Below are 26,638 nucleotides of genomic sequence, written 5' to 3' on the forward strand. Positions count from 1 at the left end.
GGACACATGGCCAAGGAGGAACATGAAAAGCTGTAACTAAGCTTATTTAAAACTCACGCGCAATAAAGCAAGCTCTGCAGTGGAAACAATATAGGAAACTAAGAAGAAAACGGACATCAAATTAAGTATAGTGTCTATGATCAGCTGTTTTTTAGATAACTGGTCATGATGATCATGTAACAGTGGAGGAAAATGATTTTGCCTTAACTGTAATATGTTAATCAGTGTATGTTATCAACACGTAGAATATGTTCTGCAGCTTACGTTTATAGATGAAATGCTGAGAAGTTGAATCAAGGGGAATGCAACAAGTAAACACAAACTATAATGTCATCCAAGCATTTACTATCAAGTACTTTTAGGCAAAGATAACTTATTTTATTAGGTGGAAGAGCCCATAAAACCAATCCCTTTTTCATTGATCTCGATTATGTACATTCACTGAATTCTCCAAACTCTCTGACACAAAAAAAAAATCCAATTGCCTGTTGATATCGTCTGCGTCAATGATCTGACCTTGTAATTATGTCACAAATCTATTACCATGGAGCCAATAATACATTTTGGCTTTTGACTCCATTCCTAAATTTGTATTTCTAGAGCCACCATCAATCGGGAATGAGAGAGTTATCTCGGTTGTTATTACATTACCTCCCTCTGGTTGGCAAACTAACGCCTCTGGCTGCTTTGTTTACTTAAAAGTGCTAACAACGCGTGAAATAGACTTTCATTGCAGCAGAGACTACACTTCAAAAGTACATCATGAGCTATACAGCAATTTGAGGAGTTCTGAGCTAATAAATGGCAGTAAAGAAATGCAACATTATCTTATCGCCATCTTGTGCTTTCTAACAAAATGGTCAAAGGAGATTCATGAAATCTGCAGTATAATTACCAGATGAACATCTGAATAAGACAAGAACTGCTTGTCCATGGCTTATCAGGAGAAAATTGTCAAATTTCCATGTACTCGTGCAAATTATACCCTTCCACATTGAATTTATGCTGTGCAAGTGAGCTGATCCAGGAATTATTCAAATAACCATTAACATTTTCAATTTTGCATGGCTGTGGAAATTCTGTATTTATGTTTTCAAAGGAAGACACTATTGCAGAAATAATAATGTTTAGGTTTATCGTTGTCACATTGTACTAAGGTGTAGTGAAAAGCATGCTATTGGATCAAATCAGATAATACTATATGTAAATACAATCAAGCCACACTCAAGTACAATAGCTTGAATGAAGAGAAAGATACAGTGTGCAGCATACAGTTCTTGGCATTAAAGAGCAACATTTTCAGAGACCAATGTCCATAATGAGGTAGAGGAGAATCGGACTGTACCCTAGCCCATGGAAGGACGATTCAGATGCTTGATAACATAGCTGTTTCTGATGGTGCTTTGAAACTTTCAAGCCTCTGTATCTTCTGTCCGACGGGAATGGGGAGAAGATGGAATGACCAGGGAGGGAAAGGGCTTCAATTTGTTGGGTACTTTCCCAAGGCAGCGTGAAGTGTAGGTAGATTGAATGGTGGGGCGTCTCGTCTGTGTGATAGATTGGGCTACATCCATACCTCTCTACAATTTCTTGGGCAGAGTTACTTCAAAACCAAGCTGTGAAGCAACTCGACAGCATCATTGATGCTGATTGGGGCACACACTCCACATACCTAGCTTCTTCATCTTGCTGACATTGAGGAAGCGGTTATTGGCCTGACAGCAAATTATTAAGTTCTTTGCCTCCTTAGCAACCACCCCCTTAAGAAGACATTCTGAGGAAAAGGGTCCTTTTAAGATCAAGTACTGCATCATTCTTGTACACCAATGGATGAATTGAAGAGTTAAAGAATGAAGTAGAAGAATCTGCACATGACGCTGTTCTGATTACCAGGGCACAGGAAGGATCGCTGACATTACCCTGAAGTCAACGTGACGACTACAATTAACGCTGCTGAGCAGGGTCCTCTACCTCATTGGAGACCTTCGAACTATCTTTATTCGGACTTTACTGGACTTTATCTTGCATTAAACATACGCTTTATCCTGTATATCTGTACACAGTGGATGACTTGATTGTAATCATGTATAGTCTTTTTGTTGACTGGATAGCGTACAATAAAAATGCTTTGCACTGTACCTCGGTACACGTGACAATAATCCCGCCTGAGACAATGTCCTGCTGTTACTACAGCTTTTTATGTCTATCACCTAAATTAGTTTAAAATCCCAGCAATCAATAGAAAATTGCAGATCCATACATGTAGTTAGTTGCATGAGGTATTGGATCTTGACAGGAAGTTATTCATCATGTATGAAATCAGAGTTTACTCTAGGTCTGAGTGGAGTCATTCTGCTCACTTTCCACAATTTACATAGAATGTAGTTATCTCTTTAGATGTTGTAGCTAAGTTCACAAACATGGAAATCTAAATCTATCCTTTTCATATATAGTAGAATATATAGGGGATATGGGGAGAAGGGGTACTGATTGTGCATGATCAGCCATGATCACGGTGAATGGTGGTCCTGGCTCGAAGGGTCGAATGGCCTCCTCCTGCACCTATTGTCTATTGTCTAGAAGCCCAAATGGCATCCTTTAAGTAAATTGGAACCACTGTACCCTTTCAATAGTCAGATGTCTTTCTCATTGAGATTAGGGTAACATATGCATATCGGTTTTGATGGCTCTACCTAAGGAAAACAAAAATGAAACGCACTTCTGCCTGATTATATTGTTATGTTATCACACAGTGATTGCCCCAGTGCACAAAAAGCAACTGGAATGAACTGTTCAGCAAAATATTGCAATGCTCTGAACCGCATTAAGGCTCGGGGTTATTTGAGACAGTTAGTCCCAAATATCATAAGACCTCCACCATCCCTGCTGAACCCAGTGATATGTCCTAAAACAGTCAATACTAAGAAAAGGCAAACACAGTCACTATGGATGAAAATATTCTGATAAAACTGTGAAAGCAAAACCAAAACTCACGCAAATTTGAAACTTAGTTTGTTCAATAATAGGCAGTGCAATGCAAATTGTGCTCACAATTTGGGAAGATCAGGAGCCTGTACAGACATAAACACATGTTTATATGAACTCATGGACTATAGCATAGAGAAAGTGCAAAAGTTTAGGTTTTGATAATTTAATGCACTAAAAGTACTGATCTATCAGCTGCTGCTTAATTGCCCTGGCCTCTCATATGCAGGAGCTGCAGCAGCTTTTCCTGCTTTCTCTGCTACCTGGGACTCTTCCTTCTCCAGTGGTATTTGCCCTTGGTTGAGTTATACAGTATCTCAGCATGTTTGCAATATCGGTTATTCAGAATGCAGGAAATGACAGTATATGATTCCTCAATTTTGTTTTGGGATCCAAGTTCTTACTAGTACACTGCAATCATTTACACTATTAATGTCCTGATACACTACATGCATATAAAACTGTCTTTGATAAGTGGCAAACTATTTTACATTCTAAACTCACTCTCAGAAGAAATAATTCATACCATAGTCAATATGAAATTGGTTTAATTTTGCTTAAACAACTGTGAAAGTGAAATTTAATTCTGAACAATGAAAACATGCTTTCGTTAATTTGGGCGATACGATAGAACTTTATTTATCCCAGGAGGGTAATTGGTCTGCCATCATAAAACACATGATTGGGGATGCGCAAAGATTGTGGGGGGAAAGGGGAGGGGAGTCAGTCTACCCCACGACAGAAGGGGGGGGGGGTTGTACAGTTTGACAGCCACAGGGGAAAAAGGATCTCCTGTGGCTTTCTGTACTGCATCTTGGTGGAACCAATCTGTTGCTGAAGGTACTCCTCAGGTTGACCAGTGTGTCATGGAGGGGGTGAGCTGTATTGTCCAAGATGCTCTCCAGTTAAAGGAGCATCCTCCCCTCCAAGACCATCTCCCATGAATCTAACTCCTGGGATTGGAGTGGTCAGGATGGAGCCAGTCTTCTTGATGAGCTTGTTGGCGTCCACGGCCTTCACCCTGCTGCCCCAGCACTTGCCAGCGAAGAAGATGGTACTGGCCACCAATGATTGGTAGAACATCTATAGCATCTTACTGAGAACGCTGAAGGAGTGGAGCCTTCTTAAAAAGCACAGCAGGCTCTGTCCATTCTTGTACAGGGCCTCAGCGTTCCTGGATCATTCCAGTTTACTGTCCAGGTAAACTCCAAGGTATTTGTGGTTCTTGGTAAACTGTATATCCACACCATTGATGGAGACCAGGGACAAAGTTCCAAATGTCCACCACTCCTTTGTATTGTCCGTGTTGAGCTGCAGGTGATTCAGATGATTCAGCACTGACTGAATCTTGAAATAAAGCATCAATGGAGATGCTGTGGTGATGGTCGACAGAAACCTAACCTGGTCCTTTCACACGGATGTGGTGATCAAGAAAGCGCATCAGCGTATTTACTTTTTTAGGTGTATGAGAAGGTTTGGCATGTCCATGAGAATTCTCTCAAATGTCTACAGATGCACTGTAGAAAGTAATATGTGTCTACCCGCACATAACAATAAACTAAAAAACTGCTTTGCTCTGACTACCTGACCCTGCAGAAAGCAATGAACCCAGCCTAGTTCATCACAGTCTCGTCATTTCCATCCATCCAGTCCATCTTCACGGTGCGCTGCATCGGGAAGGTTGGAAGTATCATCGAGGATGTCTGCTACCTTGGCCATTCCCTTTTCTCCCTTCTTGGAGAGGATACAGAAGCTTGAAAGTTTGGATGTCCAGACTTAAAAACAGCTTCTTCTGCTATCAGACTCGTAATACAATCATCTCTTTCATACCTCCTTCCCAGAGGTGCTATCGTGTACTCTTACTCTTAATTCTACCTCGATCATCTATTCTGTTAGAGTACTTTTTTGCACTCTCAAATTGCACTACAATCTTTGTACCATTCTTTTTGCATTCATCATTGCATTTAGTGTTGTATCCACCATAATGTTTACTCCATGAGCTTCATGTCAACAAGGAATTTAATTGCACACAGATGTACATGACAACAAAGTAATCTGATTCAGAATCATTGCTTTCAGCTGTGCTTTGTGTTCTTTATCCTTATTCAAATCACTTTTTTAATAAGACAGGCTGGCTTTAAAATTTAGCTCTAAATTGGAATACTTCTTTGGAATTTGATAAAAATAAATAATCTGATGTTCGAATTTCATCTGGGCTAGAATCCATATGATCTGTGTGGAGAACCAGATATAGTCGGAGCCACTCACACATTGTTTTCATACATAGACCTCACATAAGGATTTAAGGTGTATCAATCGTAATGTTTTGTACTTATGCCATTAGTGATTTCAGGAATCTGATATCTCAGATGAAATTAAACTGTGTTAATTGACATCATGCCAACACTTTATTGAGAGGAGGTATAATTAAATGTAAGCATTGCAGTAAGTCAATAAGGTTTGGAATGAATGGTTTTGAGAAATGCCATCTCATACATGAGGCATCTATGAATGCAAGTCCTAAAATCTTGGACGAAGAGGTGGATCACTCAAAATGCTTAGTTATCCAGATAGCCAGTAAACTCTGAGATAATTCAAGTGGAAGGAGAGGGGTAAATCTCCAGGACAAATACTTTCTTGTGGTCATGGGTCTGGCATCAAAGATTGCTGAAGATACTCCTATCTAATCCTCTGCCTCAAAACTCACTGCCCTCTCATTCACAAACTGTTCTGCTTTTATATTGTGCAGATAGTTTAGGCATACCTCTCTTATCTGCCTCCCTCCTATCACAACAATCACATCCTGTGTCCTTTTTCTTTTAGACACTCATGAAATACAAAAACCATAGGTCGCAGCTGATAAGCCAGAAAAGTCAGAAGAAGAAAACATCACATAACACTGTCAGTCGTTTACATACCTAGGATCTACACAAGAGTTATCAGGCACAAATGGACTGCAGCCAGTGTCTAGTCATCGGGTAGCTCAACCCTCCAGAGGCTAAATCTGACCCCGAGTACAGGTGAGGAATAGAATGCCTGTTGACAAAGTATGATAATCATGCTAGATGAGATTTGGATTATTATCAGAAACCCCCGAGTCCTACTTCAAATGCGCAGAGCTCAGAGGCCCATCCTTTCCAACATGGAAGAGGTGAAGTCAGCACTTACACATATGGTGTAGCATCTGAGTAGTTAATGTTACAGCATTCATTACAGAATGAGCAAGACCACTGCAGGGATCTAAGCTTGCATGGCAATGTGGACTCGGGTTACCACCATCATTAATCTTGCTTCAAATACATTTTGACGTGATCACAGTAGTTCAACAAATTATCCTGCAACATTCTCTAGAATTGCTACTATCTAGTCCAATGGGAATGACAGTGGCATTATGGAGCGTGACTCCATTGCCCTTTCCCATAATAATGCAACTCCAACAGTGACTGCATGGTAGCCCATTGGCCAACTGTTGCTGCTAAAGAGATCTTTCTGGCCCATACCTAGTTCCTGGAACCTTCTCCACTGTGCGCGAACAACTATACATTCGCAAGATTGCATTGGTAATGAAGTGTAATGGCAGTAAAAAAGGCAAGAGACAATCAGAACATGAAAATTGAGTCTTTGGCCTTATGGGGAAAAGTGTATTTGAGGAACAAAATCTCAAACCTGGCCCAAAGATCATGGTCATTGTTTGATTCTGAGTCATGGACTACCAAAAGCAGATATCTTAAAATACTGGAAGAAACCGCCAATGCAGACTCTACAGATCCTTCAAATCTTTTGGCAGGATAAGCAAATCAACATCTATGTCGCATCCCAGGCTATCATCCCTAGCTGGTTACACTCAGTTGGCTCCAATGGGCAGATCACATCATTCACATGTTAACAACAAACTCTGAAAACTCACATTCTCAAAGATCAAAGAAGCCTTGAAGAAATGTGCAACATACTTGGATTTATGTGAGGATCCCTGGCCCATGTCTGCTCAAAATGGCACTGAAGCATTTAGAATGACACCGAGAGGCTCAGAGAGTGCACCATTGTAAGATTTGAGAAGTTTTCCCTCATTCTGAAAGCAACACAAAACCAAAGAGCTGCAGTTTGGACATTTTAAACGGGAGACTGGGGCTGATAGCGGAGAAAGGCTGCGGTCGGTTTTTTCCAAGGGACCAGCCACAAAGGCAAAAACCTTACAGCCCAGTCTCTAGGTTTCTGCAAAGTCACGGCCAGAACAATGGATGGGTATTGGCCATGCAGAAGCTTGCGAAACCAGGTCGAAGTCCAGACACTGGGGCACTGACATCAGCATACTCACAATGCCCCAAGCCGACCTACACAGTTAACCTCGTTAAGGGGGCACAATAGCCCATAGAAAACTACCTGGTAGGTGATGGGAAACCAGTTAAACCCATCACCTTGCAACGAAATACCAATTAACACCGTCTGGCCATCCCCGGTATCCCCGGACATAAGCGCAGATCAGAGAGAAAACTCATACATATCTTTTTAAACAAAGAGATTCCAAGATCTGGCGGGAGATAGGACGGGTCAGAATAGTATAACTGGCCACGACTTTTGGGTTTTAAACTCAAGAAGAAATACTGGAAGAAGCTGAAGCTAGAAGAAAACCTGCAAGGAACGCAAGCAGGCAAGAAAACGGATGCAAGGAAGCAAGTCAAACGGATGCAGGAGGAAAAGACAGGCAAGAAGAACGGATGCAAGAGAGAGGAACAGGCACGCAACTCGAGAAGAAATACTGCAGCACGAACAGCCAGTAACCCCAGTGATAGCCCCATGGTGAGCATGTACCCCAAATCTTGCATATCCTGGACATAGTTTAGTGTAGAGGGGAGGGTGGTTTGAATAAACGTTGGGTGTGTAAAGAAATATGTGTTGGTCAATTTTGCGATGTGTCGTACGTTCCCCATCTTACAGTCGTGTATATGTCTTGTAGAACTGTGTGTTTAAGAATTCAGAGAAAAAGGTATTCGTGTATATGTCTTGTAGAACTGTGCGTTTTATGATTCATAAGTCAAAGGTATTCATGTGACTCAATACGTGTTTTATAGATATGTCGTATAGAAATGTATAAGTATTCATGGACAATAGTCCCAAGCGCTAAATAAAAGCCTTTTCATTTAAACCCTGGTTTTAAAATCTGGTCTGGTGGCATTTTTCTGCACTATAAGAGCTCCTGCATCTAAGTCCAGTGTCTAGAACCGTAAGGGGTGAGTGGGTCGAACCACTCACGGGGAACCAGTGTGCACGGCCTGGTCAAGGGATCAGAGCAAGGCACGGGGACCTTAGGTCGGGCGAAAGCTCGGCGCAGAAACCCCTTACACCATGAATGATGGAAAGAGTACACCACATCCTAAATCACTCACCTTCCTGGCCTCCTAAGAATTGCCTTCCGACTTGTGGCAGAGTCTGTGCGTCCTAATGACCCATTAGCCCTCAAAATGTAAAGAACTATAAAGTAAGATAATCATACTCAATCCCAAAGAATTGCCCAAGTGGATGATCTGTTGTAAAAGGTCAGCAATTACTAATGATCCCTGGGTAAATGAAGGTGACCTGCTGCAATGCCTTTATAGAGGTAGTTCAAAAATTAGAATAGGAAAATATTTCCAGATAAAGATAGCAAGACTTGAGTCCACTCCCCACATGTCTGAACTATTGCCTTCCAAGGCATGTACTGTCACTGGTGTTGGATTCAAAGATATGTTAAAAAGAGGTTTGCACAGTAGTTTCTCGAGGTGCATGTCAAAGCTATTTTTCGTTGCTTCACTCAGAGGCAAATAGACAGCATTCGTTTTTAGCGTGTAGGTTATATCAAAGTCCTATAACAAAGCTGTTGTGCTTTATAGAGTGTGAAATGATTTTACTCGTTTAGGAGTTGAGTCTTTGTGCTAATGGTAATTAGGGCATGGCAATCTCTCAGAAACTGTTGAACACAATGGAATGCAGTAATTACATTTGATATTAAGGGGAATGGTGAGAATTTTATTTGAAGGCAAAGGTAATTTCTGAGCAAATATTTGGCACAATATTTACTTCCCCATATTTCACCAACTTCAACTGGTGCTAAGTTCCTGCTGCATTTGGGAAAAAATATATCTCTGCCTTAACTCTCATTTGGTGAAGTTGCCCCCATGAGATTAGGTGTGCCCAGGCATTATAGACTCAGCCACTCTTTGTCAATGTCTGCCCTGTTTTTCCTACTGCACAAAAGGCAGGGACAAGTGCCCTCAATTCTATGGGTTTTGGAAAGCACAGCAAATGCAGCAGGGCAGAGAACCATCTTTGAACAGCACTGAAGGACGTCCCTGGCTTTTCCACATAACCATGTCATTGTGAGGACTCCAAGGGGAGTCATAAGACACATAGACCTGCAGCTGTAGTTCTAGTTCCGCTTTCCAGGACTCGGAAACTTGTAATCTGGGCAAGTCTGTAAGCCTCTGGTACTTGAAGCTTTTCATTCAAGGAGATGAATACAATTCTCCTCAAGCAAATATCGTCAGCAATGTTATAAATGAAAAGCAGTGAGAAACCAGGGATTGAAGAAACTGCTTTTGTCTCCAGAACATGTCAGTCATGTGTGGCTTTTGATAAAATGGCAGAACATTGAATGGTTTTGTATCGTGCAAGCTTCCGAAAACCCAAAACATTGATGATTTATGGTGATGGTCACAATGTACCTGCATCAACAAGATTTCTTTGCTGAATAGTAATAAATTAATAAATGATATTTCTGTGATTCAAATAGAGATGAACACGTAATGGCTCTTGTAAGAATTCCTTTTTCTCCATTATAACAAGGTGCACTGTTTTGTTGATATTTGTTTACCTCACCTCAAAATGCAACCAGAAACTTTGCAAATTGTAATACAGAAGTGGTATTGATATGGATTATTATACAGTTATGAATGATGAAAATTAAATTTAGTTTTCATTGAGGTTTGAAAAAATACATCAATGAAGAGTATATAATATATATTTAATGACATTTTCAATACAATTTTTTTTACCTATGTTCATATTTCTTGAAAGGCTTTCCTCACCATAATATTTGAGAACAGTGCGAGATGATAGTTTTAAATCACATTTCACATTTTTTAGGTTCTTTTATTTTGAGTTAATTCTTCTCCAATATTTTCTGATCTAATATTAGATATTTATGTGATCACAGTCGGCCTGGTGCGACCTGTTTGCTCATGAATCTGAGAAAACTTCAGAGCAATTTTTATTAGAGGGCTGAGCATTGTCTGTAATAGAAACAAAAATTAGATGTTAAAAAGTGTGTGCATGCACATGCTCCATTTTTTATCCTTAGACTTAGATCGCTCCCATCTCTGTACCATCTGTAGCAGACAGGGTTGCTTTCAGGACAGATGCTAGGAAATAGTCTTTTAGCTCTTTTTTTTTTTAACAAATTCAAGATAGTGTGTAAATGGCAGAATGGAAGGATCAATATAAAGAGTTAAAGTCAAATTTATTAAGAGGGAAAACCTACTTTGGAAGTTAAAATGTGATCTCTCAAAAGGGCTAGTAACTATCAAGTTTTTGTGTCTTTTCTAATTGAGACAGGGATTTAAATATAAAACACTAAAGTGACCAACTCGCTGATAAACATAGTTTGAACCGGGAATGGAAGAGTAAAAAACAAAAAAATATAGTAATTCACTTGAAATTCAATTGAGGAACTAATTAATAATGTACATCTAAAGAATGTAAAGATAAACAAAGGAGTTTTTTAGATTATGGACAGTCAAGTGAGACAATTCTTGGATCTCATGTGCAGAAAGCACCTTCAGTTGATCAGATTTAAAATAAGGGTTTCCAAGCTTTAAAGACTGCTGGAAACACACTTGAACACAACAAAGGATGATCATATCCTTGATAAATGTGTACCAAGAGGCCGTTTCCATTCAGAATTGCAAGTGGATGACAATCACAAAGTGAAGGAAAAGGAGGAATCTCCATGCTCTGCACCAGTCATTAATCAGTGCTCCGCATTAAGGGAGATGGGGTGATGATGCCCTGAACACACACAAACAACGGACAGTGTGTTCATGGTGGGAGGATCGGGAATGATGAAAAGAGCAAGGCATTGAAATGCATTAGTCACTGGGAATTCCATAGTCCAGGAAACAGGTACGGGCAATTGCATACCAAATGGTTTTCTGTTATCTCACTTTTGCATTCACTTCCTCCAATCTAGGCAGCATTTTACAGAGGCCAATTAACCTACAAAGCTGCAAGTCTTTGGGATGTGGGAGCAAATCAGAGCACCCAGAGGAAACCCACTCGGCCACAGGGAGAACGTGCAAACTCCACACAAACTGCACACAAAGTCAGGATCGAACCTGGGTCTCAGGTGCTGTGAGGCAGCAATTCTACCAGTTTTATCACCCGCCCCTTCATTTATTTGCTTATAAATATGGATTATATAATCTATTACTTATATATTAAGGTTTGGATTTTTAAGAGTAGAGTCTTTCTGTTTCCTCATTGAGGGAAACAAACGAAGGACTGCATATTTTAATGATTTTTCACTCTGGGGGGAGTCATGATCTTTACTCTGTCCTCTAAAATGCCTTAACGCAAAACTTCCAAAAGCATTATGAATCATATCTGTTAACCACTGGCACATTTAACAGCATACACTTTTGTGTTCCAATAAATTGAAACATTACACTACGTTATCTTTAAGATTTTTATGGTCCTTTTCTCCCGATTCTGAATAGTTTTCCTAGCAATGGAGCCCAATGTTATCCTATCCAAATGGCCAATCTTCCCGTGTGGATCAAAAAAGCTGTGTGATTTCCCGAAATGTATGGTGGGGAGAATATATTGAACAAAGAATAGTAGAGCACAGGAACAGGCCCTTTGGTGCACAACATTTATGCCAAACACGATGCTTGTTAAACTAATCTCAGCCTGTATGGGATCCAATTCCCTCCATTTCCTGCATATCCATGTGCCTATATGAAAGAAAGTATATACAGCACTTTAAGAGAGACACGAGCGACTGCAGATGCTGGAATCTTGAGCAAAAGACAAACTGCTAGGCGAGAATGTCCAGCATTGTATGCGGTATTGACCACTGGGAAGTGTTTGTAGTACATGGAACATAGAAAAGTACAGCACAGGAACAGGTCCTTCGGCCCACAATGTCTGTGCTGAAAATGATGCCAAGACCAACTCTTATCTGCCTGCATGTAATCCTTATCCCTCGAATGCATGGGAGATCGGCAGAATGCTGCGGGGCTGCAGAAATCCTGGGTGGGAACTTAGTTCATGGCAGTATCTGAATGGTTAAATTAAATATCGTGGTTTATCATATCATATCATATCATATATATACAGCCGGAAACAGGCCTTTTCGGCCCTCCAAGTCCGTGCCGCCCAGCGATCCCCGTACATTAACACTATCCTACACCCACTAAGGACAATTTTTACATTAACCCAGCCAATTAACCTACATACCTGTACGTCTTTGGAGTGTGGGAGGAAACCGAAGATCTTGGAGAAAACCCACGCAGGTCACGGGGAGGACGTACAAACTCCTTACAGTGCAGCACCCGTAGTCAGGATCGAACCTGAGTCTTCGGCGCTGCATTCGCTGTAAAGCAGCAACTCTACCGCTGCGCTACCGTGCCGTACCGTAACTATATGTCGCCCTTGGTTGGCCTTTGCTTTTTATTTAAATATATTGCCAGGCGGCTACAATTCCGACTTGCAAACTGTTTGGGGTATGAGCAATTTTCAGGAACGGAACCCTGTCGTAAACTAAAGAGGACCTGTTCTTTAATTGCTCATGCCCTGCTGGTAAAGTTTAGTTTGCTCTGAACAAACCTTTTAGGATGTCATTGTTTTTCTTCTGAAATATCTCCACACATAATTCTGCCCACATATAGTACATGTGTGGGCAGTATATAGTACATGGGGATAAAACAATGGGGATTAAAAGTCACTTTGTAAACAAAAAATTACCTGTGCATCTTTGAAGATTTTACAAGCATCTTTATAATAGCTATCAATATAAATTCTGATGGTCGCTCCAGCACTGCCAGTTCCACTTAATCTAAAGATAATGCGTGATCCATCTGTGAAAATGATTCTCAATCCCTGTCAACATAAGATTGATGAGAATTATTCAGGAGCTGACACGGATGCTGTGACCTGTTAATGATATGGCTAATATTCCAAATATATACACCCTGCTGCTCTCATGAGTTACTGGTGCATAAGAAATGTAAAAGTAGAACATTTGTAATACCTTGCTGGAAATTAAAAAAAGGTATTCAAAATATTTCTGAAGATTTAATCCCAGTCTTTGATGAGCTATCAGATCTGCAATAGAATAGCAATTGTATGCTACAATTGCTCTCAGCTATCGGGGATAACATGCACTGGGCGGTATGTGTGCATGAATGCCTGATTAATGCAGAATTTGTCTTTGGTTGATATCTTCCACATTTGTTCCAGTGGAACATCTTGCCAACTCTTATTCAGGCATATATGTAACACCATGAGGATAATGTATCTCAGGGCTGCAGGCAAAATATAAATTACATCGGCCAACAATCTGATGTTCAAACTTACAAAAAACAGAAATTAAAGAAAATATCTGTGGCTATTAACTTCAGCTTGAAAGGATATTGAACAGCTTCCAATTCTCACCCGTTCTATTATCACCAATCAGGTAATATTTTGTTAATATTTAAATGAATTGCAGAAGCTACTGGTTACATTTAAATATACAATGTATATGTAGAGCAAAATAAAATCTGAAACTTGGCCAAAGCCTTTTTGATCCTTTGTGAAATTCTTTATTCTGATTTTATTCTTTCATTCTGATTTTAAGAAGCCGAGAGATATATCTCATTTGCAGATTCAGGCATCTACGTTGATATTGCATGTTGCATATCAGAGATGTGCCATACTCAATTTCAGACTATAAGCTCTGTACCAATATAAATGTTTTTGTTTGATCTTTTGACTTTGAATGAAGTTGAGCATTTTCAGCAAAAATGAATGGCATTCTGCTCCATTTGTGTCTATGAACAGAAAATATTAAAGTTTAAACCTCCAAAGCTCATGATTACATTGAATTAAAGAAAATGGAAGCAGGGATACACCGTGTGATGCATTGAACTTGATTGTTATACAATATGACCCTAGCTAATCATCTATTTAGATCAAATACATCCTTGATCATCTATCTTTGATGGCTTTTGCATCTAGAAAGTTATCTACCTCCTTCCTAATTATATTCAACAATTTGGCCTCTGCAGTCCTCTAATGGTAATGAATTCCAAAGATTCACTACGATTTGAGTGAAGAAATTCTTCATCTCATTGTACCTCTTGTAATGGAGACTGGAATCCCTTGTTATAGTCACCGCTGCCAGGGGAAAGATCCTCCTTGTACCCAGGCTGAATTTTGTAAATTTAAATTAGATTTCCTCTCATTCTTCCAAATTCTAGCGAATATAAGTCATCCCAAGAAGCAGTCTGGTTAATCTAATCAAATTTGTTCTCCCAATGTAACTCTTTAACTGATTATTTAAAAAAACAGTATCCTGATTTCTCATCATTTGGGTAGGTAAATGCAGCTGCTTTCTATTTTAAGTTCTGTATTGTTATAAGTTTGCACCTGTACTTCTTTTTCAACCAATCCCCCCTCCCCAAGAGGTAAATTTAGGAGCATAATCTTCTGTATTCATGCAGGTTTAAGTTACAGACATGTCACCTTTTAAGATGTCATTATGGAGAACTGGATATTGCACTTGCATCACATCCACATCACCTACCTGGTTTCTGGAAATACTGCCATCAACAGGGTCACAGTATTCAAAATTATCAGCCTTTTCCACAAAGTATTCTTCATCGCACACTGTGAATTTATGGCCAACGAAAGCACGGTCTGTCATCACAGTCTCCATATTCTTCATTAACTTAGTTGCTGCTCCAGCATCTACTTCCTCATAATCATACCTGTTGCAGAAAAAGAGTGAATTATGTGCATACAGTGAGCTGCGAGTTGTTTCAATTTAAGTATTTTAGATTACGAAAAGTAAAAGTTATATGGTTTCCAAAGCAGTAGTAACTGTTTTAATTAAGAAAATCACAAGAAATTCATGGTAGGTTAGAAATTTTGTAAATCACAACCAAAAAAATAATTGTTGAGTGTGAATTCACAGAAGGAAAATTGGGCATCTGTTTGTTATGGAGGATGAGATTATGAGAATAAAAATATAAATACAAACTTGATGGAACAAATGCTGTATTTCTGGTCAATAATATTAACCACTTTATAAACTACAGGTAGCTAAATGTATGCTGTATTAAGATGCAGCATTCCTTTGCCATTTAAAATTTCCAGTAACATTTTATTTCCATCCCTGTTCTCCTGAAGGTATTGATTAGTATAAGAGAACACCATAAAAAAATCTTATCCTCTTGGTAATTCACTCCAGAAATTATTCCTCATTAACAGACTTGGATTGTATGCTATTTGACTATTAGGTTCCCAACTGACCCCAATTCGGATCTTACTCAAAATCGTACATAGATACTTTTGGAGAAAGCTTATTGTATAAAGATAATGATCAGGAAATAGGACGTTTACCCAATACACTCAAAACCAACGACCAATACTAAAGCCAAATGAAGATCTACCGGACTGGAAAATAATTTCAATTAATCTAAATTTGGCAATTTCAAGTGTGCATGGTTTGGCATCACACATCATGCATTTTCAAAGCCAACATCTGAAGAGTTCAAACATTTCATGTTATTTATCCTGATAATGCAATTGTGCTCCAGAGTTCCATGTTAAATGTTATATGAAGCCTGAAATAACCAAGCAAAGCCGTTCCTTCCAATTAACCAAGTTAAAATACATTTTCACCAACGATTTAACTGATTTTTCCTTCCATATTTGCGCATAGATGAAAAATTGTCAAAACAAAATCTAATCATTGATGTGAAATTACAATAGCCACTGCGATGACTATCTTACACTACCAATTGTTCATTTTAAACAACTTCTCTGAAATAAAATCAAACTGCTGGAAGTGCTCAAAGATCAGGCAGCAATCTGTGATGCCTTTATTTGTGGGCCCTGGCTTCTTCTTGTTATTGGCGACAGAACTCTAGTCCACATCTCAATTTATTCCTTGCTCTTCTGTGCTCATCATCTCTCCTCTTAGATAGTGCAAGAACCGAGTTCCCCTGGTACTCTGCTTCCACCCCATCAGTCTTCACAGTCAACAGATCATCCTTTGCAATTTCTGGTACTTTCTTAAGAGGCTAGGCCAAGATGTTCTCGTCCTGTCTTTCCTTCCCTTGCCAGCTCTGCACTTTTAAACCAACTTGTTTTCTCCCCTTCCCAGGGTAATACATAGTCTTCAACATAAAATGTTAATCACATTTCTCTTTCATTGGATGCTGCCTGCTCTGCTGAGCCTTTCCAGCATTTTCCATTTTTATGCTATAAGCATTTGCTGTTTGCTGATTTTCTACTCATCTGATGTGCATTCTCTTAATGAAAAATATGATATATAAACTAGGCCACTTCATTTTAAATAATATTTTTGATCATTTTTGTAGATTTAGACAGAGGGACTATGAGGCAACCCACAGATATTTGAAGCAGTATGGATTTGCTTAAATAAGAGTGTTTAAACAATTTTCCAAATCAATGCTAAAAAGAGCATTATCCCTCGAGCAAAAAGCATTACTTCTTCTGAAGGGTTACAATACAGTAGCTCATTAAAAAGCACGAGTTTCAGAAGACAAAGCAAAAGAAACACACTGGAATGAAAGAAACAGAACAGTGGAAGAACTCAGCGATCAAAGTTTCCCCCTTCCAAAAATAGACTTTATTAAATGTCAAATGAAATTCAACATGTTTCTAGGAGAGTTTGATAGTGCAGCATATAAGATTGAAGCAGAACGCTTGGAAATATAACTCAAGATCAATATTCCCATCTAGAACATTTTTTTCTCCTTTGAGTCAAAAATAAATTTCCTATTTATTTTCCCTGCTGTTTCTATAAGGATTATTTATATCTATTGTGTTGGATCACTCTGGAGACTACTCAGAGAAAAGTATTTGTGGTTGTTCCGCCAGTTAAATTAGATATACACAGACTGTTCCTTTGGACCCAATTATGCTTCCCAATGTACATATGGCATTTATTTTTAGACATTCCTGAAAATAAATTGCAAGAGGCAATGAGAAAATAATCAACACGTTCACCTGCAAAATGTTCTCGCACTGGCAAATGCCATTCATTTAAACATAAAGTATGCAGATGAACATGGGAATCAATTCTGGTACAAAATTTAGTGTTTTCTGAAACCATACATGTTAATGTTAAAATCAAAAGAACTTTCTTGAACAAGGTTATCTGACCTGGTGAAAAAATTGCGGCCATATTTCTGCCAGTGTTCCTGCATGATCACCTCCACACTTTGTTTGCGTTTGGCAATAATAGACAGCCAGGCAAGCACAGCCCACAAACCATCTTTTTCACGAATGTGATCAGATCCTTAAAAAACAATGAAAGTAACAGCTGCCATCAATTAAAGGTTCAATTAAAATAAAACATTGAGAGCATCATGGTGCAGCAATGCAGGCAGAAGGAACATTTTCCAATGTCTCATTAAAGACTTCAAGATTAGGTGAGATAAAGAGAAAGCTTTGCACCCAAAGTCATAGAGTGAGACAGCATGAAAACAGGCACTTCGGCCCAACTTGCCCACAGCGGCCAACATATCCCAGCTGCACTAGTCCCACCAGCCTGCGCTTGGTCCCTCTACTGTTTCTTAAATTATGAGATAGTCCCAGCCTCAACTACCTCCTCTGCCAGCTTGTTCCATACACCCACCACCGTTTGTGTGAAGAAGTTACCCCTCGGATTCCTATTAAATCTTTTCCCCTTCACCTTGAACCTATGTCCTCTGGTCCTCGATTCCCGTACTTTGGGCACGAGACTGTGTATCTAACCGATCTATTCCTCTCATGATTTTGTACACCTCTATACACCCCTGCGCTCGAAGGAATAGAGACCCTCCTGCGCTCGAAGGAATAGAGACCCAGTCTACTCAACCTCTCCCTATAGCTCACACCCTCTAGTCCTAGCAACATTCTCATAAATCTTTTCTGAACCCTTTCAAGCTTGATAATATCTTTCCTGTAACATAGTGCCCAGAACTGAACACAATATTCTAAATGTTCCAAATGCGGTCTCAGCAAGGTCTTATACAACTGCAACATGACCTCCAAAAGTGTCCTGGAAGTGTTCAACGAATAAAGCTCCTTCTACAGTATTCTAACAATGGCTTTGCTGAATAATTACCAATAATGGCTGGTTTTCTCCTTCAAAGCAGAGGGAGACAAATTGTTAGCATGAATCAAATCAGCTAACAGAGCAAAGATCAGGAACAAAACCTGAAAGTTTTTTTATAGGCATGACAAAAGGCAGTGCCTTTACTGATAGGGTCAGATCATAGGCCCAATTTGACCAAGCCAACCAAGAGGTCTATATCCATTAGTTCCGTCTACTTGTTTGCCCAATATCCCTCAAAATCTTTTCTATCCATGTACCCATCGAAATATCTTTTAAACATTCTAACTGCCCCTGCCTCAATAGCTTCCTCTGCCAGCTCATTCCATATACCCATAACCCTGTGAAAAAAAGCTGTTGCTTAAGTTCCTTTTCAATTTTTCCCCACTCACCATAAATTAGGTTTAGTTTAGTTTAGAGATACAGGGTGGAAATAGGCCCTTCGGCCCACCGGGTCTGCACCGACCAGCGGTCCCCACACATTAACACTATCCTACACACACGAGGGACAATTGTTTTTTTCATTTACCAAACCAAGTAACCTACAACCCTGTACGTCTTTGGAGTGTGGGAGGAAACCGAAGATCTTGGAGAAAACCCACACAGGTCACGGGGAGAATGTATAAACTCCGTACAGACAGCACCCGTAGTCGGGATCGAACCCGGGTCTCCGGCGCTGCATTCGCTGTAAGGCAGCAACTTTACCGCTGCGCCACCATGCTGCCCACATAAATCTATGCTCTCTAGCTTTAGATTTCCCTATCCTGGGATGGATTTAGTGGAGAAGAAATAGTGTCAGTTGGGAGCAGAAAGGAAACATATGACATGCAGTAAGCGTATTTCTTTGTAATTGTAGTATGTGCAAGTGTATCCCAGTCTTCTGCAAGGGTGATATTTGTGATGTTACAGGTTAATGATGGGCTAGGATTAGTGGAAGATAGGATGCAGATGTTTAACATTTGTTAGAGTGAGCTAATTGGTCACAGCTTTCTTTATTTAGTAGATACTGGTAGCATAGGTGGTGAGAGCAGGTAGAGGAGGGTTGTTCTGGGACGCCAGAACAACTGTTGAGCCTGCCCAAGGTGTCGTGGGCCTAACTCAACGAAACACTAATGAAGGGAGGTGCCCACTTGATAACCCCAATGATTTACTTGCATCTACAGGATTCGTTTTTTTTTTCCCAAAAGAGCTAATTAATATGTAGGTAGCTGGGTTTTTTTTCGCATATGGAGTCATTTATTGTAAGTTGGTGTATTTAGTTAGGTAATACTTTGGTTTTTGGCTTGGTTTTCTTAGTTGAGCGCTTATCTTGGATTTATAGCACGTGTTTTAATTGTAATTTAAGATGAATCAAATCTACAACCTTCCACATTTGCTTGATTCAGAACTACAAAAAAATGCCATCTTAATCTATTTAGCCAAAATGATCCACAACTCCTCAACTGTTTTGTACCATATAGATATGAGGATTGAGGCTTGAAAGCATCAGATCTTTTCTTAAAATTAAATTGTCAGTATTGCTATTTCAGTTCCATATAATGACCTAGAAATTCAATTACAAAGCACATATCTATTTTGTGCTACTAGATTAGCTTCCAACAAAAGAAAACTGAGATGAAACCTAATCCTGGACTTGTGGTTAGGCACATGCAGGTCCTCCCTAGGTTATGAATGTCCAACTTATGGACACCCGTACATATGAACGAGCTCCCATTAATATTAGCTAATTCAAACAAGAACCAGCATTTTAAAAAAACCTCCCCTCTTTAAGCAGACACTGCTGCCTCTTAAAACAAAGACTGCCTTCACTCAACCCCCCATGATGCAATTAGGCAAAAGGTATTATGTGGCCATCATTTGTATAAACACATTATTAAATATATATCACTGTACTTAATACATAGTAAATATGTAATGCTGCAACACTAACTGTTCACATTCAAAATATTAAAGTAAGATATGGTGCTGACTGAAGAAGGGTCCAAACCCAAAAGGTTAGTTGTTCATTCCCTCAGCCTAATCTACTGTTTCTCCAGCATTTTGTGTTTTGTTCAAGATTCCAACATCTGCAGTTCCTTGTGTTACTAATTATAATCTTTGATCTATACTTAATTACTTATTGTTATGTTTGTGTTTGCAATGTACAAAACCTCACTGTTCTACAGTGTCTGGAAAGAAAAAAAAGAAATAAGACCTTCCTTTCCAAAACACCTGCTTATGCTGAAAAAAGACCTTTAACATCTACTTCAACCTCTGTTGGCATATTCAGAGTCACAATACCATTCATTACAATATTGTGAAGGTATGGTTATCCTTGATTGACTGATTGAATTGATTGATTGAAAGATACAGCATGGAAACAGGTCCACTTGCCCATTGAGTCCACTCCAAACAGCCATTCACACTAGTTCTAAACATAGCACAAAAAGTAAGGAAATTTGTGTTTGGTAGATTATTTCTTTGTTGTAACAATGCTTCTTGGCAATAAATCTTATACCGTTGGAAAGCCTGTTTATTTCCCTTTTAAATGGTGCCACATTTGTAAGGAACATGCATTTGTGGGATGAGCAGCAGAGCTGAGTATATGGGTTGCGCCCATGAAAAATTTGCCAAATCTTCTCTGCCAATGCCAAACAGCTTATTCTGCTGTTGCTATTGACTCTTGTTTTGAGCTTCTGGTACCCCCAGGTGCTGACAAGAATGGGATGCCATCCCACAACAGTGTGTGACCAGGCTGGTGACCAGCATGAGGAGGAGGTGCCAGGCTGTTGTGGCTGTGTATGGTTCTTCCACACGCTACTGTGGCTCCTGTTCATTAAATGAATAAATTGTTAAATTGCCAATATGTCTTGTTTCTTCAGACTTCAATCATCCAATCCACCAAACAACACCGAACAAGAGTCAATGGCAGAATAAGCTGTTTGGCATTGGCAGAGAAGATTTGGCAAATTTTTAATGGGCGCAACCCATATACTCAGCTCTGCTGCTCATCCCACAAATGCATGTTCCTTACAAATGTGGCACCATTTAAAAGGGAAATAAACAGGCTTTCCAACGGTATAAGATTTATTGCCAAGAAGCATTGTTACAACAAAGAAATAATCTACCAAACACAAATTTCCTTACTTTTTGTGCTATGTTTATGTATCCCTCATGCACATCCAATTCCTGCACTGTAGGGGTAATTCACACAGCCCAACTAACCGACAAACCCTCCTGTCTTTAGGATATGGAAGGAAACCCACATGGTCCCAAGGAGAAAATGCAAACTCCACACAGGCAGCACCCAAAGCAGGATCCAACCCATGTCTCTGGTGCTGTGAGGCAACAGCTCTACCTGCTGCACCATTATGCTGCCCACCACGTTGAGTTATTTTGTGCACTTTCTGACACAAATTACATGGACTTTGGAACATCTGTAAAAACAGAAACCAACCGTAATACATGGTGGGACTGTATTACAAACTCTGGCTAGTAGCTTCTCTGTGTATGTTGTACTTATTCAAACAACTGATGCTAAATCCCACATAAGACTCAATTGGTACCTCCTCTGTGAATCATAGGTGTGTAATTAATGCTCAGGGTGGATTACACACAGGAAAGCAGTGTTCAACAGCAGAGATAAACTCTGTCCCATTGTTATTTGAATGGATCATTAATCAGAAATGTTTGTTGGAGTCAGCTGAAATTTAGCAGTGTCACCAAACTAAGATTATCTCCATAAAACAGAATTGTTACCATTTCCCATTGATATCATCATCATAGTCATAATCATACTTTATTAGCCAAGTATGTTTTGCAACACGAGAAATTTCATTTGCCATACAGTCATACCAATAAAAAGCAACAAATTACACAAAATACATTTTAACGTGAACATCCACAGTGACTCCTCCACATTCCTCACTGTGATGAAGGCGAAAAAGAGTTCAATCTTCTTCCCTTCTTTGTTCTTGGCTCCCGTAGCTGGCGGTCGGGGCTCCGTGTCGGGGCGATCAAGCTCCTGCATAGAGGGGGAATCTCAGCTCCCCTGCACCGGGGGATTTGACCCAGGTCGGGGCTGGTCGAGCCTTCTGCGTCTTTGGAACTTCCCGACATCGGTCTCTACCCGCGACTACGAGCTCCTCGATGGTGACATCTGCAGGCCGCAGTTGGAGCGTCGATCCCAGGCAAGTTCACGTCCCCGAGGTGGGGCTCAAAGTCAGTCCTGAACAAGGCCGCCAGCTCCATGATGTTAGGCCGCAGAGCGACTGGAGATACGATCCAGAAAACAATCGCAAGGTAAGAGATTGAAAAAAGGTTTCCCCCGACCCCCCCACATAAAACAAACTAGAGGACATTAACACAAACTTTTAAAACACACTAAAAATAACAAAAAAAATACGAAAAGACAGACAGACCGTTGGCGAGGCTGCCATCGCTGACGGCGTCACCCGGTGGTGATATGCAATAGTATTATCATTGTCAGCTCCCTGCTAAAGAAAGACTTTGGAAATCAGAAAATAAATTGAGCAAAGTACAAAATTACAAGGCAGTGCAGTATGGTTTAGGTGTCAGCAGAGTGGTGAAGATAAGCTGCCTGAAAGGCTCGGGGAGATACATATGAAATACCTGGTTGAACACAAACAAAACAGCTTAACTTGTAAGCTTGACAGTTGGAAAGGGCAATTAACCCAAAGTCTGTTATTGGCCAATGTAGAAACTTTGGGAAAATGTCTTTTGATGCGGCATTTAAAAAAAAAGATTCTATGCCCTCCTTTCTTTTAGTTTAGTTTAGAGATACAGCGCGGTCCGCACCGACCAGCGATCCCCGCACATTAGCACTATCCTACACACACTAGACACAATTTACACTTATACCAAGCTAATTAACCTACAAACCTGTATGTCTTTGGAATGTGGGAGGAAACCGAAGATCTCGGAGAAAACCCACGTGGTCACGGGGAAAACATACAAACTCCGCAGAAACAGCACCTGTAGTCAGGATGGAACCCAGGTCTATTGACGCTGTGAGGCAGCAACTCTACCGCTGCGCCACCGTGCTGCCCTAAAAATCTTCTTCTCAAAATCATCCTGGAGCTCAAGTGTGTTTTGCGGATTAAGTCACTTGAAGCTCCAAAGGGCAATGAGAAAAATTAAGTATTTCACCTAGAATATGTGATGGCTTGACCAAACCCTAGAAAATAATACATTTGCCACTGAGAACAACCCAAAAGCAGCCCAACCTCCTTCAGGATGCATTGCCAAACCCCAAGCCAGAGAAATACTCTGACCTATCACTGTGTTCTGGTACTGGCTCAACTCAGTAGTAGTTTACAATTAATGAGTACAAAACTCCAAAAAAGCTTCCTCCCCATGACAAAGGGAATTCTTAATCTTTTCATGAGTTAAAGGCAGGGACAGCTGTCCGTTGAGTACTTTGATAGCTCAAAGATGTACTTTGTTCCTCCTTGTGCACTCACTAATTCCCTGTGATGGTCCGGGACCCAAAATAGCAATGTCAGAATTCTTTCTGCAGTGTCTAAGGCAATCACAGGGAAAACATGCTTGCTCAACAAAAACACCAACTTGATGAACAAGAGCTTACTGTGCCAATAAGGAGAAATACAATATTTAATGGCTTTGTTCCCGTGTTGCTGTCACTCATATCAAAGTCATTACAGTATTTCCTGCACAGATCATGAAGTAAACATTCCCACATAAATAAAGTGTCTTATCAATCCATAATACAATCATTGTCTAACCAACACTATGCATCTCCTTGGTGCTCTTTCCAACATCTATGTCTACCTGTTACTTCTCCACAGTGATTCTATATATTTCTAGGTAAGAAGCTGGCTTGTTGCTTCTATGGAGTGGAAGAACTTACAGTCAGCCACAAGGGTGACTGCAAGTTGTTCCCAGCTGAAGTTAATTTCTTTGACAAAAATTGAGGGGATGTTTATATTGATATTGTCCCAAGCACCCCCACAAGACCAAAGGGAGATGGCAATTTTCTTTTAGCCCAATGGCATTACTTCTGCTGGAAGACACATGGTAGTAATTACCAAAATGACTTGGCTACTGATTTTCTGTTCTCCGAAGAATCAACCATTTCACGGTGTTGAGAATTAATCCAAACAGCTCTGCCAAATCATCATAATTAAGTTACCATGTACTGGAATTTTTTTCTAGTTTTAGACTATACCTTAACGTTGAAAGCAACAATTAAAGAAAAATTTCAGGATAACAAACCACAATGATAAATTATAATAGTGAAAGTGATTCCTAGGTCCCTCAATTTGCATGCAGTGCATTGCACAAAGTATTATTATTCATGAAAAAAAATCATTAAACAACAGGCAGCAGAGAAATTTAGAGATACAAGTCAATAGGTCATTCGTCTCCCAAACTAGGAAATTAAACACCTTACCTGTTCCAAAGCTTTCTTCTCCACAAAGGGAAAGTTTATTGGCATCCATCAAATTTCCAAAGAATTTCCAGCCAGTAGGTGTTTCATACAAAGCTATTTTTGTAGCTTTGGCAACCCTACAAAGAGATAAATTCAGGTCTAATTTTCAATTTTGTTCAACACATCAAAAAAATCAAATAATTTATTCCAGAATTTAACCTCACAACTTTGGATCCATTTGTGCAAACAGAATGAAAATAGAACAGCACAAGAACAGGTCCTTTGGTATTGATTACCCGAGCCAAACTTGATGCCAAGCTAAACTAATCTTCTATACCAGCACATGATCCTCTTAAATGCTTCTATTGTGTCTGCCTTCACCATCATCCCAGGCAACGTGTTTCAGGCACCCACAACTCTTGTGTAAAAGTGCATGGCTGCTCATCTTCTATAAAATTAGCCCCTCACATCTTAAAGCTGTGCCCTCCATGCTTTGGCGGCATGATGGCGCAGCAGTAGAGTTGCTGCCTTACAGCGAATGCAGCGCCGGAGACTCAGGTTCGATCCTGACTATGGGCGCCGTCTGTACGGAGTTTGTACTTTCTCCCCGTGACCTGCGTGGGTTTTCTCCGAGATCTTCGGTTTCCTCCCACACTCCAAAGACGTACAGGTTAATTGACTGGGTAAAATGTAAAAACAAAATTGTCCCTGGTGTGTGTAGGATAGTGTTAATGTGCGGGGATCGCTGGGCGGCGCGGACTCGGTGGGCCGAAGGACCTGTTTCCGCGCTGTACCTCTAAATCTAAATCTAAAAACTTTGACTTTTCTACCCTGGGAAAAAGGCCCTATTTACTCCTCTCATAGTTTTACGCACTTCCACCATGTCTCCCTGATGGCTCAGATGCTCCAGAGAAAACAATCCAAGATTATCCATCCTCTCCGTATAGCTAATACCCTCTAATCCAAGTAGTATTCTGATAAACGTCTTCTGCACCCTCTCCAAACCGTCCACATCCTTCCTGTAATGGGGTGACCAGAACTATGGACATCGTGGCCATACCAAAGTCCTATAAAGTTGCAACATGACTTCTTGACTCTTATGAAGGTAAACGTATCATACGTCTTCTTTACTGCCAACAAAAAAGCTAAGGATACATTCTTGATAGTTCCAGAGATGCAGGACCAAGAAGAGAAACCAAAGTTGAAGATAAACTTGTTGCAATAGCACAATAAGAATTAACCAAAGCAAGAACAATTCATTGAACAGGACTGTTGAAAATTGTGTAATCTATTGTGCAAAAGATGAAAGAGAAGTCCAGCAGGATCTTTCTGGAGGAAGTGGAGGGTTTGACGGACATCAAAATAATGCATCATGGTCACAGTCATAAGGATATTATTTGGAATTATAAGTTTGTCAGTTGTATGCCAGACCCAAATACACAAATGGAGAAATCTATACAAATTTTTCAGATAGCAGACAAAAGGTTCAATAAATTAAAGAGAAAGCAGAATTGAAAATCAAATGGTTGTGGAATGCAAAAGGGAGTGGGACTTAAATTACAGCTATCCATGTTATTACATAGATGGGCTTTGCTGTAAATTTCACTAATACATAATATTTAGACACATTATAAACTTCAGTTAGGTTAATAATATTGTGCAACACTTGAGAGCAAACAATCATTTAGAGCATCATATTTACTGATCATTCTAAATATTCCATGGAATTGATCTTAGTTTTCTCAAATATGTTTTCATTAACAAAAATATTAGAAAGCGATGAAGAAAGAATCAGTATGCTCAATGTACTTCTTCCTGAAAGGGGGCCAAAAGGCATGGATTCCCTTTTAAGAAAACTAAAAGGAAATCAGGATGCTTTCACTGTTAATTTCCGTACAGCA

General features: G+C 39.8%; 1 protein-coding gene across 2 annotated transcripts in view; it reads right to left on the reverse strand.

Annotated features, from left to right (window-relative positions):
- The window catches only part of pgm1 (phosphoglucomutase 1), a 132,425-nt gene that overhangs the window by 42,463 nt on the left and 63,324 nt on the right, over positions 1–26,638 (reverse strand). Inside the window, exons 7-11 of one of the 2 annotated variants that reach the window (XM_078407521.1) lie at positions 24,759–24,874; positions 17,413–17,548; positions 14,804–14,987; positions 12,982–13,116; positions 9,971–10,250 (exon numbers count right to left, since the gene is read on the reverse strand). In XM_078407521.1, coding sequence (XP_078263647.1) covers positions 10,161–10,250; positions 12,982–13,116; positions 14,804–14,987; positions 17,413–17,548; positions 24,759–24,874 — 661 coding nt within the window. In that variant the 3' untranslated portion in view covers positions 9,971–10,160. Of the gene's footprint in view, positions 1–9,970; positions 10,251–12,981; positions 13,117–14,803; positions 14,988–17,412; positions 17,549–24,758; positions 24,875–26,638 lie in introns of those variants that run through there. The other variant, XM_078407523.1, reaches the window with a different exon arrangement.

The sequence above is a fragment of the Rhinoraja longicauda genome, chromosome 11 (genome assembly GCF_053455715.1).
Source record: "Rhinoraja longicauda isolate Sanriku21f chromosome 11, sRhiLon1.1, whole genome shotgun sequence".
Classification (NCBI taxonomy): Eukaryota; Metazoa; Chordata; class Chondrichthyes; order Rajiformes; family Arhynchobatidae; genus Rhinoraja; species Rhinoraja longicauda.